General features: G+C 55.2%; 1 protein-coding gene across 1 annotated transcript; it reads right to left on the reverse strand.

Annotated features, from left to right (window-relative positions):
• Positions 1–1902: 1902 nt before the first annotated feature.
• Positions 1903–9731, reverse strand: Dolpp1 (dolichyldiphosphatase 1). Its single transcript, XM_051166350.1, has 8 exons — positions 9465–9731; positions 6284–6384; positions 6003–6087; positions 5808–5907; positions 5568–5666; positions 5016–5144; positions 4613–4702; positions 1903–2936 (listed from the first exon to the last, which is right to left on the reverse strand). The coding sequence occupies exons 1-8, from the start codon at positions 9538–9540 to the stop codon at positions 2900–2902; spliced, it is 717 nt and encodes a 238-aa protein (XP_051022307.1). The 5' UTR covers positions 9541–9731; the 3' UTR covers positions 1903–2899.
• Between the last annotated feature and the right edge of the window lie 2931 nt (positions 9732–12662).

Raw genomic sequence — 12662 nt, forward strand, 5'->3', positions numbered from 1 at the left:
CTTGAGCCCTAGCCTTCTTGCTACCATTCAGCTTGCTTCCTGACCTACATCTCATGGTTGCATTTGTGACCATGCCAGGTGATCAATAAAGGGAAGAAGTGCTGGTGAAGCTGAGTTGCAGTAGAGAGGCATGTAGGACCAGCAAGACCGATGCCTGGCCTGGCCGCCTTCTATCTCTGCTTCTGGGAGCTGGTGTCCAAGCAGCCAGTGGGCCAGTATGCTCCCAGAGGAACCAAGGCCTCAGGGTGGGCTCGGAGAGCGGAGGTGCTGAGCCAAGGATGGCGCCAGGTCCTAGTGGGCCTTCCACCTCTATAGCACCCTCCTACCTGTCCTGTTTTTAAGTCCTACCAAATCCCATGGTTAGTGGAATGCTATCGATCTGGTGTGGCAAACACTCACCAACCCAAGCTACCCTGCACTGAGAGAGCCAGGGACACACTCTCGGCCCAGTCAACAGAGGCAGATGCTGACTAGAGGTGAGCTGGAGAAACAACCACTATCAGAGTTCCCAAACCTGACACCTGCTAGAGGGTACATGCTTGGAATGTGGGGCTGGGAGGCCGCCCCCCTGTGAAGGAAGTGCTTCATGGCATAGTTGACCTGTGTGGTCAACTGAGGCAGGGCCTGTGACATGAGTTTTCACATGCTGAAAGCGGCTCCGAGAAGCTAATGTCTGCTACTAAAATGGCAGGCTCCCAAGGGCACATCAGTCACGTGTAAGCCAGGAAGGTCTGAGATCCTGAAGTTCAACTTGCCCAGCCCCATACCACACCCATCAGCTGTCCCAGGGCAGCAGGTATAAGGAAAGCAACTCCCTAGCCAGCGTTAGCAGGGCCTAATCAGCTCTCCCCAGGGGCGTGGCCGAGTTCTGAGTAGAGCCACAGCCCAGGCCTGGCTCCACTGTAACTAAAAGCTCTAACAATAACTTTTGAGTCTAGGATACATTCTTTCTCCTGGGGTCACAAGTTAGAAGTCAAAATTGTCAAAATTGTGTCCTCCTCCATCCAAGTGCTTTACTGGGCTTTGTGCATGTGAACAGGTGACCTCCCAGATACCCTCACCCAGAAGGTGTGGCTGTGCACATTGACATAACCTGCCAGGAAAGGAAACTCCCTGCCTCGGGCCAGCCTGTGGTCAGACTCTGTCCTCCAAGGCCTCTGGCCACCAGCTGGGCAGCAGGTGTTTGTACCAAGGAAGAACAGTCACCTGGGTACACACTGAGGCAGACAGCGCAAGTGAAGTTGGTCATGGAGCCCTCGTGAAGGGCAGATCTCCTCAGTCCTCAAGACTCTTCTGTGGAGGAAAACCTGGCCAGGGCCAGCCTACTACAGGCAGGGAGGGCATCTTGACAGGAGTGCAGCCGTGAGTGTTCTGGAATGACAGACTTCAGTGGCATAGGCACCAGAGGCTGGCAGGTCGCGGTGGTGGATGTCAGGGCCATTCAAACCTCACTGTGGGGTTAAGTACCCTGGAAATGCTTGTGACTTTATGGTCTTACCACATCCTTGTCCCAGAGGCCACATGTGCCCAGCTGTCCACAGCCTTTCCTGAGTTCAGTTAACATACACACAACCTCCAGAGTTTCCGATTTTATTTTAAAACAATAGTAAACAATTTCATTTATTTTCTTAACCCACCTCACACTTGGCTTGTCTCAGGCAAAAAGTAGAAAATAAAAATCCTAGGGGTGGGGGGAGGGAATGTGACTGACCTACCTCCCTAGAAACCAGCCCTGGTCCTGGCCTCTGAGGGGCTGGGACTCGGCCTTTAACAGACACAAAAGGAAAGCACCAAAAACTTGTGCTTCAGCAGCAGGTTAGGGACCTCCACAGAGAAAAGGGGGAGGGGTCAAACAGCTCTCCCAGGGATGCTTCAGGTCCACAGGCATCTCCACAGCTTGGAGATTGCCCTTAGGAGGGACTCCTCACAGCCCACAGCAGGCAGACTCCAGGGTCAACCTGCATGGGTTTCCAGCCTCCAGGGCAGGCCAGGAAGGCCAGGGACCAATCCCCGAGCACATGGGGTAGGTGACGGGGGAGGGTGTCAGCACTGCCTCACTGCCAGCATCCCAGCTCCTGGATCCTCAGTTTTGTTCAAGTGGGGATGAAGACAGACTGCTACTGGATGGCCAGACAAAAGGAGCTGTAAACGCTTGGGTGTGCTCACCCGGATGTGCAGGCTCTTTTGTCAGGAAGGATTACTGTCTTGGGGATAGAGGACCAGAGAAAGCCCTTATGATGTTGGGTTGATCTAGGGAAGAACACAATGCCAGCGGCCCAGCCACAGACGGGGTGCTTGCTCTAGGCCCTGCCCCAGACAAGGAAACACTGACAAGGTTCTGGAATGGCAATGGTGGCGGGGAGGGCAGGGGTGCCTCACTCCTAAGCCCCAGGCCACACCCAGGCCCAACAGGAGGCAGGCTGTCCTGCCTGAGGCTCAGAGCACAGGGTCTGGGAGCTGACCTGGGCCTCCTTGTACGCAGGGCAGCTTCTTCTGCATGAATTCTACACTCCCCCAAAAATAAATAGTGTGCACTCCACCACCTGGAGTTACTGATCTCAAGACCAGAGTTGTAAGCCCCTGTGCTCATCCTACACCCCAGGGGCCCATGCCAAGAGCACTTTCCACTCAGTCAGGAGCTGGCAGCAGCAGAGCCAGGGCCTCTGGCCATATGACCCATAGACAGCAGGCCCTCCCAGAGAATCCTGGCTGAGGGCCTGACTCAGCCCTTTGGTCCACCGTGTCCATTAAAATTAAAATAAACAAACAAAAAAAAGGCTCCACTTGGTGACTTGGGTCTGTAGAGGTCTCTGCTTCACCCCTCCATCCATCCTTCTGTCCATCCTGCAAGGCATGGCGCAGGCCAGATTCGGAGGTTTGACCCAGCCACACCCACCAGTCACTGCAGTTTTGTCCCCAGTTTGCGTTGTCTGTTCCTGCAAAATGGGGCTGGCTTAGATGTGGGAGTGCCTGATCCTGAGTGGCCAGCCCCACAGCTGTCCTCACTCCCTGCTCAGTCTCAATGACACGGGCAAATACCACCCCAGACAGAGCCAGGCCGATCAGAGCTCCTGCCATGGGCAGGAAAGGGGTCAGCATTTGGTTGGGCTGTACATGATGACCCAGGCTTGGGGCTTAGGATGGCAGGATGGAGCTGGGACAAGACAAGAAAGGTCAGGGGCACTTGGCTGGGCCTAACTACTTGTGGGGAGTTCCTTTACAAGTAAGTCAGCCCATGAGGTTCCGCTGCCACCACCAAAGCAGCTACAAAAAGATGGGTGCAAGCAGAGGAAGGCACATTGAAGGGGCTCCCTGGGATGGAAGTACCTACTCAGAGGGGTGCAAGAAGAATCCCTGCTGCTCTGTAAAGGGGCTAGCTGAGGCTCAGAAAGAACAATGCTTGTGTAAGGAACCTGTAGGACTGGCACACTAACCATGGCCCACGGGGTCCTGGTGTGATGTGACCCTAGCCCTCCAACTTGCTCCCCAGGCTCTCAAACACCAATCAGTCTATCTCCGCTTCACGCACACTGTTTCTCTTCTCAGATGCTCTCTTGTCAGGCCGCTGCAGAAGGCCTGCTCATTTGCATCATTCAGCAGCTCTGCTTCCTCCCGGGAGGCTGGCGGACTGTCCCGCCGCCCTCTCTGGACCCTGTCACTCTCTCAGCCTCTGAGCTTCGCTCCCCAACACAGACCACATGGCGTTGCTTTCCTTCCTCATGGGTCCCTGCTGCTCTGAGCACTAGGGTGGGGGGACAGTTGTCTCACTCTGTGCCCAGCCGCGGAACACAGCCTGACACAGAGCAGGTGCCAGGGAGAGTGAAGAGAATGAAGGCAGGTGGCAGCTGGCTGAGCAGGGTGGGGAAGGGCTGGCCATTCGGGGAGCCAGGTGGAGAACTGAGCACGAGGCATCTGGGGCCTTTCTGCCACTAATGGGATTGCCCTGCCCTAACCCTCAAATCCCCTTTCCTCATGGAGCCAGGCTTTACCCTTAAGCTCGTTAGGATAATGTGGACCTTGATGTGCTCACACATTTCCTAGCTGCTAGCTCTGCCCTGCTCTGCCCTGCCCCATGGCGCCTGTTACCCCTCTTGTAAAATCTCCCAGACTTCCTCTGGAGCCTGGCCTGCTTCGGCTCCCCTCAGAGCGTAGGGAGAAGCTGGCCTTGCCCCGCCCCTGAGGCACTTCACCCCGGACTGGGGAAGAATTAGGTAAAAGAGTGTGAGTTAGGAGACAACAAAGCCCAGCTTTGCGCCAGCTTGTACTCAGCTTCAAGCTGGGCCCCAGGTCAGTGTGCCTCAGCTTACCCAGCTAACAGAAAGCTACACAGCTCTGGAGATAGCCACACTCGAGGACCCTGAAAACCCCAAGGTGCAGCTCTCCGGCCCTGGGCTACAGAAGTGGGTAAAGCGGGCACACTGGGCCAGCAGTTGACCAGCAGCTCCCACACCCACGAGCGGGCAGAGCACAGCGCTTCCTTCTCTCTGAGCCTCACCTTTCCCATTTGAAAGAATTGGAGCATAGGAGAATTCGGTGTCGGAAATGGGAGCGGGTATCTAGCTTTTGAGGACCTGCTAAATGGGGTGCAGTGCTGAGCGCTGTCCCGACTCACCTGGCTTCTGCCCTGGTGACTGTGTACTCAAACCAGAGCACGTTGGGAATGAGGCTCGTGTCCCGGATGAGGAAAAACTCAGAGATGGGCCTGGAGAGAAAGAGACCCGAAAGCCAGGCCATGGTGAGGGCATAAGCATACCACCAAGTCAGGTGTCCCCACAGTTCCTGGAGCCCCCTTACAGCCTCCTCCACTGCCCCACCAGACTCTGGCTGCCTCTCAGTCTCTAAGGGCTGAGGCAAAGACAGAGAGAGGAAGGCACTCTGGCTGCTGAACCTGAGACACCTATAAGCCCCCGGGGGAAGTACGACACTGGGCCATCCAGGACACAAGGCTCTCCACAGATGCTCACGCCTGCAGGAGGGGCAGGGACACCGAGGAGAAAGGGAAGGGAACCGGTTACCAGGCTGCTATCCTGGGGAACAGTGGGGTGAGGACTTCTTGGGTGAAGATGAACCAAGCGACGGCCATGAGGCTTCCAGCAACACCCCCATAAAGTACCTGGCTCCAGGTGTGGTACAGCAGGTAGACCCTGGGACAAGGCCAAAAAGGAAATTCATCAAAGGGAGCAGGCCTTCAGCAGACTCCATTCCTCAGGACTGTGTGTGCAGGTGTGAAGACACACAGAGCCAAAACAGGCACTTTCGGGGGACACCAGGGACCATGAAGCGGCCTATCTGCAGACCTGCTCCTTCCTGCCCAGCTCTCAAACTGGAGCCTGTCTGTAAGGCTCCACCCCACCCCCACCCCACGGGCTGTTACAATCATGGGCCTAGCCTGCTCCATCAGAAGAGCAGCTGGAGCCCTGTCTGTTAAAACTGGAGACGGGGTTCTTTCTCCAAGCCTGCTCTACAGTCTCTGGGCCAGGGTCCACAGAGACTGTTCAAAAGAGACCAAGACCTAGCAGGACCCCAGGCAGGCAGGATGCAGGCTGGGGCTCCTCCTCCCTCCATACCTGCTATAGGAGACAAGAAAGGCTGCGGTGAGGAGCCCGAGGGAGAGCACGTGCCTCCACAGCAAGTCCAAGAACCTGGCGTTATTTGTTTGGTGCATTCTGGAAAAAGAGACATGTCAGACAGCCTCATTCCACAACCTGAATCCAGGCCTCCCAGCAGCCCCTGGGCCTATCCAGGAACCTTAGTGCAGCAATCCCCAGCGGAGTGGAGCTACTGCAGCAGGGGCTAGGAGCTCTCACCTTAAATACAGGAAAAGGAAGGAATAGACGGAGAAGAACCACATAAACTGGGAATGGCTGGAGGGCATCCCGTACTTAGTGCCCACGGTCGTGTGTGGGCCTGCAGGAGGAGAAGAACAGGGGCATCATGGGAGGATATGGGCTTCCTCACAATGTCCAGTGTGTTGCCCTGGGTCCTTAAAGTCCCAGCCCTACCTCCACAGGGCCGAGGCTCCTGGATGACGTTTTTGATCAGCCAGTTGACGCCCTCATTCAGTGCCAGGCCCCCAAGGAATGAAATCTGCTGGGAAAGATGGGCGCTCAGCTTGGCCTGTGTGTACCTGCTGGCCGCATCCCCATAACTGTGGGCTCTGACTGGACAGCCCAGACCAATCAGTGAACAGCCTGGATACAGCCAGGGGACCCTACAGGCTTTGTGGGGTAAGGCACTGCAGACCAAAACAGAGTTCTGGCCAGTGGGTGGGGCCAAAACTCACCGTGTGTAGCTCCCGCTTGAATATGATGAGGGTCACAAAACCAACAATGACGAAAATAGGACTGAGGCTCAGGTAAGCAAGGAGGTGGCCAGAGAGATCACCTGTGGGGCAGAGAAACAGGATGAGACAGGGCGTCAGAACAGGGCTCAGTCCTCTGAAAGTCAGCAGGGCCTCGACAAAAGGGAAGGTCCTAGAGCCCAAGGCCACAGCCATGGACACCCAGTTGACATCCCAACTCCCTCACAGCTGTTAGGGGTCCACTACTGACCATGAAGGACCACACACCATGAGTTTTAAGAAGGGACCTCTTTGTCCCCATTTTACAGAAGGAATTGAATCTTGGTCCTCAACCCAAGAGAGGTGGATGTTAGCCAGTCTCTGTACCCATCACTCTGCCAGAGCGGGAGCCTGAGCCTCAAGGACCGATGCTGCACATGTCTAGGCTTCCCATGGCCTGGGACCTCTGGAGAAGCCTGGGCTCTTCCAGACACCCGCTATAGAGCCACATTGGAGACCCCAACAGGGCTAGCTCCAAGGAGCCCCACACAAAAGAGTTGGCAGTTTCTCCAAGCTGCTCCACAGGCAAGGCATTTGTTTTTCCCCTCCTGCCAAAGCCTGGATGGACACAGTGAGGACCACTGGCCTCTCTGAGAGGCTGAAAAGACTGGAGTAGTGTCACCCTTGCTCACAGGCAAGGTTACGTCAAGGCCACTGACACAGGGCGGCAGAGTACGGAGGTACTCTGAGGTGAGAAGCCATCCCTCACTTCCTGTAACCTTGAGCTGCTCACAGGAACCAAGGCAAGAACTTGACGCTTTCCTGTGGGACGGGGATAGTAGTATCTTCCCCTCAGCTGTGTACATGTGATGTCTCTGGCACACAGACCACTCCCACAGTGGGGATATCACAGCGGCTTGGTGAACCCAGAACGGGAAATGGCCTGCACCCACAGTCCGGCTTTACACAGCAGGCAGATGCCCACAGAGGGCAGAGAGCAGATTCCAGGGCTTAGGAGATGGAGGCACATACGCCTTACCTGACCCTACCAGGAAAGACCAACCAACTTAAGTAACCCAGTAACGCCAGTAACCCAGGTTCAAATGCTGGCGCTGCCACAGTCCCACTAAGTAACCCACTAAGTCCCTCCTTTTTCTAAGCCCATGTCTCCCCAGCCCTGAGATTCTGACTCTCTCACAACTCAACTGACAACTCCCGGACTATGAGCACAGGACGTGGCTAGGGACCCTGAACCTCTGACCAACTCCTCAAGTTGTCTCATAACAAGCAAGACCCTCAGGCTTTCCTGTCCACAGTGCCAGGGCCCTGGCCTCGCCTCTCTCTAAGCCACAGCCCTCCCCTGCCCTTGGGATGTGTTTCCTTAGGCTCCATGCAGTCGTGGCCCACTTCCCTCCCACCCCCTGCTCCAGTTGCAGGGACATTTACTCTAGCTCCCTGAACACACTGTGCTGCCCTACTTCTGGACCCATGCACACGTGGCTTTCCCCCACCTAGGATGCTGCCTAGGTGAACTCAAAAGACAAAAGCTAAGACCCAGCCCAGCTAAAAGACCACACAGATGAGCCCCCACCATCCCAGAACCCAGATGGAGAGCCGTGACTCGGGCAAGCTTCAGGACCCACTGCTTAGCGTAAGTAGCTGTGTAGGGCCTCTCTCTGCCCTCTGTATACACCTCGGGTCCCATGAGGACAGAGAAAGGGTCTCCCTATGCTACCATCTTTTGCGTGCAGCATTGCATGACACTAAATACAGAAAGGAAGTATACTCAGTGCCCCAAGTGACATGGCATGCAGGGGCTCCAGAAGGGTCCACGTCACACACAGCTTGTATGTGTCCTGGTGTCCTCTACTGCAGGTGTCTTCTCACTTGTAAGGCCGTGAGCCCTCCAAGAAGCTACCCTGATGCCAGGCACGGAGAGCCAGGAAGGTGTGGAGGCCTCAGTTGAGTCTCTCCCTCCTCTGCAGCAGAGACTTTCCACAGAGCAAGAGAGCAGGCACTTCACCAGAGCTGGCCCAAGGCCTAGCACTTGGGAGACGCTAAGGAGGGGTGCTGAATGAATGAACGGATGGGTAGATGGATGGATCCAAGCACTTTGATAGGGCCCAACCCTGGGCAGGACTGCCACACCTTAATTATAACCCAGAACACCCACAGCCAAAGTTCTCCTGGCCTGTGACCCCTGCGTTCTCAGCAGAACCAAGCTCTTGGGTCTCTACCCAAGAGAACAGGCCCTTCCTGGACAACCAGGGGCCAGCAAGGGGCCCCCAGCTGCTCAGTAACAAACGATGCTGGCAAAAGCTGGCGATATAAACTACAGGTATTTACTGGGCGTTCACTGTGGGCTAGGCTCTGTGCCCAGCATTTCTCAGGCCTATGGTCATTTGATTCACACACCATTACAGAAACGAGACACTGTTCCTGGAGCCACTTAAGAAGATGAAGTGACTGGAGGGGTGGTGTCTCCCCTGGAGCCCGGAAACGTCTCACCCCAAGGCCTAAGCTCCTCACCACTCTACCGAGCCCGGAACTTCAGAACCGTGGCTAATGGACCTTCCCACCAGAGAGGCGGGCACTCCCAGAGGCGTGTCGGATGGAAGCTCTTACAAGTCAAGCTCCCGGGGGCTGCGTGCCCCCCTTGGAGGCCAGCCTCTGCAGCGCTGCTCGGGGCGTGGCGCCGCAAATTCTGCCAAACCTGGCCTGACTCGCCCAGTCCTTGCAACAGGGGAGCTTTCTCCAGCAAGCAGTCCGCAGCACAGTGAGGGAAACTGGCACTCCCTCCCTGCACGCCCGAGCAGGAGTGTGCGGCCTCTCTGGCTCGGGGGAGGGCGGGGCACAAGAGACAAAGTCCAGGCCCAGATCCTTGCCCGCCCCACCCAGACCCCCTCGGCCCAGGACAGCCCACCAGCACCCCGGGACCCCGGAGAGCGACTCGGCCGCGCAGACGCAGAGCGCACGAGCAAGCCGCTCACAATTTCTCCCAGCTCATCACCGCCCCACTGCGCCTGCGCGGCGCGCGCGCCGGCCGAGCCCCTCCAAGGCTCGCTGTTTGACAGTTCCCACCGCGGTCCCCCGGCGCCCCCACGCCGGCCCGCGCGGCCCCGAGCGCCCGGGGCTGAGACGCCAGCTCCGAGAGGACGTCCTCGGGGCCGGGACAGGCTCTTACCTGCAGGGTATTCGACGTGGGTGAGGGTCACCGGCCGCCATGAAGCGGGGAGCGAGCACTGTCCGTCCGCTGCCATCTTACCCGGAGACCGGGCTTCGCCTAGCAGCCAATGGGGAGCAAGGGGGGCGGTGGTCCTGACCTATCACGCCGGGGAGACGCCACGCACCCAATCCGAGGCCGACTGCAGGTAGTGGCGCAGCCATTCAGTGTGCAGGCCGTGAGGCTGGCCCGCGCGGCGAATCAGAGAGCGGGGACCCTCGCAGCTTTGCCAGTGCCCAATCCCGGGCCAGCTCAGGCAGTCGTCTAGCCAATCAGGAGAGTGGAGGGTCGCAGCGCAGGACGGAGCGCAGAACAGCCAATCAGAAGGCAAGCTTGTCTCGGGGTGTGGGAAGGGCGAGCCAATCAGGCGCTATCTCGGGGGGCGTGTTGTACTTTGGTGGGAGCTTTGGTTCGGCTGGCACCTGCGTCCAGAGTTGAGGCTTCTGAGAACCTTGAGCTCGGTGGAGGGGGAGCCTCAGCACCACCGGCTCTCAACCGACCCCTTCTGAAAACGAAAATGTGTATCTCACTATGAAGCCCAGACTTGCCTTAGCATCATTTTGACCACCCCTTCCCGGCCAGACATGTAAATCGAGGCCAAAGACCTAGAGCGAATGCTTTCTGCCCTTTACTGACAAACCCGAGGCGCAATTCCGCAAAGGAGCCTTTCTCCTGGCATGGTAATGGTTTTACCAAAAACATTCTTGAGGAAACAGCCACTCCTCCCACCCATGTCCCCTTTCTGAACCTACTCTCTCCAGACAGACCTACTTGCAGTCTAGGCCAGGTGTTCTTGTCGCCAGTTCTGTTTGGCATGGGCACACACACACTCCTGCCCCACTTGCCTCAAAAATAAAACAATAAAAATGGCCCTCCAGTGGTCTCCCCCAATTGCACTCCCTTTCCCTACCTCATCTTTGGCTACGTTGGACTCTATTTCCTTGTCCTATCTCTCCCACTAAACAACAGTTCTCTGACCTCACCGAGCACCACGGCATATACAATTCTAAAAAAAAAAAAAAAAAGAGGTTCTTGGGGGGTCTGGGGGAACCCAGTAGGTTCCTGGATTGGAGCTTTGGCCTCCATATTCTTTTTTTTTTTTTTTTTTTTTTTTTAAGATTTATTTATTTATTTATTTATTGCATATGAGTGCTTTATCTGCAGAAGAGGGCATCAGATCACATTATAGATGCTTGTGAGCCACCATGTGGTTGCTGGGAATTGAACTCAGAACCTCTGGAAGAGCAGGTGGTGCTCTTAACCACTGAGCCATCTCTCCAGCCCCTGGCCTCCATATTCTATGTTCTGGGGGTTTCTGATACAGGTGATTGTAACTCCACCTGGAAAAAAGGGGGGAGCAGCTTGTGTCCCTAAGGCTGGCCCAACCCAGACCTATCATGTACTTGATAAATGACTTAGAACAAGTATCTTATAGATGACCTAGACTAAATACCCAATACATAACATGGTGCTTGTGAGGTGGGATGAGAATGAAACCGAAGAGGTCACTAGCTAGAGAGGCTTAGTCTGGCAGCCTGCGGAAGCCAGGGTTGTACGGTAGTCTGACGAGGCTGGGGACCAGGAAGACCCCAGCCCCCAGCTATGTTCAGCGTCCCCTCCATCTCCCAACCCAGCCTGAACTTGTCTGCCCAGCTGGCCTCTCACCTCCTTGTCACCTGCCATTATTAGTTCTCTCAGGCGATGTCATTATTAGCCTCTGAAAGGAAGAGGTGTGAGGAGTGTCAGTGAGGGCAGCCTTGGGAGCTCAGGCTGCCTCAGCAGTCCTCAAAGTCCCCAACACACAGGGAGAGCCTTCCTGAGGAAGTGACAAGATGGAGAAGTAAAAGAAAATGTGGGAGTTCCTGGGGTGAGTTGCCAACAGAGAGAAGAGCATATATAGGCATCTTGTGGCCCAGCCTGGCTGTGTAAACCTCAGGGTGCTGGGGGCGAGGGGGCCTCCAAGGCTCTGAGGGCAGAGTTGGTGCCGAGGAGAGGGCATGCTCTGAAGGATACGTAGGTAAGATATGTAGGCAGGGTCTCACTATGTACCCTTGGCTGTCCTGGAACTAATGGTATGTAGACATTATGGAGGCTGATCTCGATCTCACAGAGATCTGCCTGCCTCTGCCTCCCAAGTGCTCAGACTACACCCAGCTTGCTTTTGCTGTTTTTTTTTTTTAAATTAACTAAGATATTGAGCTGGGTGCCATGCCCTAAAATTGAGAGACAAAAGTAGGAGGATGAAATTTCAACCTATGCTGCATAGTAAGTTCCAAGCAGACCTGAGCTACAAAGTGAGACTTTGTCTCCAAAAAAAGATGAGCCAGATAGAACATAGAGCCTGTAATCCCAGCACCCAGGAGAGGCAGGAGGTCACACAGTGAGGTCTTAGCTAGCCTGGGATACAAAGTGTGTGTGTGTGTGTGTGTGTGTGTGTGTGTGTGTGAGAGAGAGAGAGAGAGAGAGAGAGAGAGAGAGAGAGAGAGAGAGAGAGAGAGACAGAGAGCTTTATTCTAGGCATAGTAGTATACACTTACAATCCCTTCACTTGGGAGCCTGAGGTAGGAGGCTCCAGAGTTTCAAGTCATTCATATCCATGTCCATTTGTGACATTCTTACAGGAAGTTTCAGAAATCAGATGGATATAGGTCAATGTGTTTCAGAATTTAGACATTCTTGTGTATCTTAGGTAATAACTGATGGCCTGTGAAGTCACCCTGGGTGACATCTAAAGCTGTACATCAGGTGTTTTGTGATTCGCACCTGCTGTAAGCAGAACCCTGCAGTGCACATGCAGTTTCTCCCCCTGGGCACTGCTGTGGGAGCTGCCCATGCTGAGTAAGGTCAGTGGTGTGGCTACTACTTTAATTCCCATTTGGCTTTCTTTTTCTTTTTGGGTTTTGTTTGTTTGTTTTTTCAAAACAAGGTTTCTCTGTGTAGCCCTGGCTGCCCTAGACTCTCTCTGTAGATCAGGCTGGCCTCGAACTTACAGGGATCTGCCTGCCTCTGTCTCACAAGTGCTAGGATTAAAGGTGTGTGCCACCACGCCCGCTGGCTCTTTCTTTTTTCAAAGGTTTTATTTTATGTATACAGTGCTCTACCTGCATGTACACCTGTACACCCGCAGGCCAGAAGAAGGCATCCGATCACATTATCGAT

The sequence above is a fragment of the Acomys russatus genome, chromosome 24 (assembly GCF_903995435.1).
Source record: "Acomys russatus chromosome 24, mAcoRus1.1, whole genome shotgun sequence".
NCBI lineage: Eukaryota > Metazoa > Chordata > Mammalia > Rodentia > Muridae > Acomys > Acomys russatus.